We start from the raw sequence: 2583 nt of genomic DNA, 5'->3' as shown, positions 1-2583 counted from the left end.
AGCAGCTACGTTACAGTGGGTGAAGTAATCTTAACGTGAGCCCCACCTTCACCAGCAGCTACATTCCAGTCGGAGCAGTAGTCTTAACATCAGCCTCACCTTCACCAGCAGCTAGCTCCACCTTAACTAGCAGCTACATCAGAGTGGGAGCAGTAAGTCTTAACATGAGCCACCTTCACCAGCAGCTACATTACAGTGGGTGAAGTAATCTTAACATGAGCCCCACGCAGTGATGCATCCATAATTATAGTCCAATGATATAATAATAACAAAATAACATAGACTTCACTTCCATCTTTGGAAGCTATGCTTGTTACACACACACACACAGACACACACACACACACTATGCAAGTCACACATACACACTATGCTTGTCACACACACACACAAATACACCCTTTCTTCCGACACATCAACCAATCAGCAGCATGATTACCTGTGTGACAGCAAATCAGAGGACAGAAAGAGATCAACGGGCTGTCGTACCTTCAGATGATGCCTGCGGCTCGAGTTCATCTTCTTCCTGTGAAGATCAGAAATAACTGTTACTGCACTGTAAATAATATATCATATAATAATATAATACTAACAATATCTGTGAAATCTCCAGATATTACTTCAGATTTCACAGTAACACTACTGGATACGATTTTACAGTAGGATACTGTAAAGTGCAATTGTGTGTGTGTGTGTCTGTGTGTGTGTGATTCTGTGTGACTCTGTGTGTGTCTCTGTGTGTCTTTGTGTGTGTATGTGTGTGTGATTCACTGTTCACTTGTGTGTGTCACAGTAACACTACTGGATATGATTTTACAGTAGGATACTGTAAAATACATTACAACCTTGTCGCCATGACAACATTACAGTAGTCTAAGTATTACAGTAGAAAGCACAGTAGTCCAAGTATTAGAGTAAAAATCACAGTAGTCTAAGTATTACAGTAAAAAAAGAAAAACCACAATATTGCCACTATAGTACTATTTACTTTTTTATCATGTGTTGTGTTCAAGTGTCTTGTATTTTACAATGAATACATAAAATACTGTAAAAGTACATTCAGTACCTTTACTGTAAAAAGAATTCACACTAACTTGCTGCCAATTGTTGCCATAGTTACTGCAAATGTAACGTTAAATTTGTTAGTGTTCTTTAATCTACGTCCATTCTTTTATATAAAAAACTATATATATGAAATACTTTGTTCTTTTCTCTGGTGTTTAACGACGTGTTTTTATAAAATAGTACAGAATCGGCGCCTCCGTTAATAAGTCTCTCTCTCTCTCTCTCTCTCTTTCCCTCTCTCTCTCTCTCTCTCTCTCTCCTGTTTTTCTTCTTCCTTCGTTCTTCTGTCAAATCATTTAATTCAGCCCAAAAATCACAAATTTGCCTCAAAGAGCTTCGCATACGAAAATCATCTTTCATGTGACTTCAACAACTTTCATTTTTTTTCTATTTTGTTTCATTCTGTCCTTTCTCCACCTCTTTTCATCCTTCGTTTTCTCTTTCCTTTTAATGTCCTCTCTTTTCATCCTCTTACTTCTGTCCTTCCTGCCACCATTATTTCTTCTTCTCTCTTTCTCTCTCTCTTGCCATTCCTTTCTGTATACTTTCTTCAACTCCTTTTCCTTTCTACGGTCTCATTCTTTCCATCTTATCTTTTCCTTCTTTCTTCCTTTTCCTCTATTCTGGCTCCGTCTCTTTCCACCTTCTCTCTCTCTTTTCCGAACTGAACTCACAAAGACTTCTGTAGTACTTCGGATACTTCTGATACTACGTTTCATCGCCGTTACTCCTCAACTTAAAAGAAAACTTTGAATGCAAAAGTTAAGCTTGCAATCAAATACTTAACATCCATTTACAAATTTAAATATATTCAATATTTAACAGTAAATTAACAATTAACAGTGGCTCACTCTTTCTCTTTCTATATATATATACATACACACATATATTAAATATATAAATACATACGCATACATTTACAGACATACATGCATACACACATATATAAATAAATATACATACACATAAATAGATGCATATATATATACATACACAGACATACATATACACGCATATATACATATACAGACATATATACATACATACATACATATACAAACATACATGTACATACAGATACATATACAGACATACATACATACATAGATACATATACAGACATACATACATATATAGATACATGTACAGACATACACACACAAATGAATATATATATTTATTTATTCTATGATGAACACAGTATTTTAACCGCTATAAATCATTGATATTATATTCGAGACTCACTCAGACATGATGGCGGTGTGTTTTCTGCGCGTTCGGTTCAGAGGAAGAAACGGAGGAGGAGAGGAAGTCGTGGAGAATAAACAATGTTATCATCGGCGTGGAGCTTAAATACAGCCGCCCTCCTCCGGGGGAAATGGATCTGATTAAACCATCGGGGGGGCGGCTAAGTAGTGACAGAGCTAAGTTTGGCTTTGTGGGTCCGGTGTCAGCGCTGTCGCCCGTGATAAGCTCCTTTACAGGTGTTCAAAACCCAATACCCCCCCCCCCCCCACA

The 2583-nt window shown here is 37.1% G+C and overlaps 1 protein-coding gene across 1 annotated transcript in view; it reads right to left on the bottom strand.

Annotated features, from left to right (window-relative positions):
• The window catches only part of LOC117949767 (troponin I, fast skeletal muscle-like), a 6098-nt gene extending 3575 nt beyond the window's left edge, over window positions 1-2523 (bottom strand). Inside the window, exons 1-2 of the mRNA XM_034880306.1 lie at window positions 2311-2523; window positions 490-526 (exon numbers count right to left, since the gene is read on the bottom strand). Coding sequence (XP_034736197.1) covers window positions 490-526; window positions 2311-2318 — 45 coding nt within the window. The 5' untranslated portion in view covers window positions 2319-2523. The remainder of the gene's footprint in view (window positions 1-489; window positions 527-2310) is intronic.
• Window positions 2524-2583: the final 60 nt, after the last annotated feature.

The sequence above is a fragment of the Etheostoma cragini genome, chromosome 8, assembly GCF_013103735.1.
Source record: "Etheostoma cragini isolate CJK2018 chromosome 8, CSU_Ecrag_1.0, whole genome shotgun sequence".
Taxonomy (NCBI): Eukaryota; Metazoa; Chordata; class Actinopteri; order Perciformes; family Percidae; genus Etheostoma; species Etheostoma cragini.
Note: the sequence above shows the minus strand (reverse complement) of the source record. Positions and strands in the feature narration are given on the sequence as shown.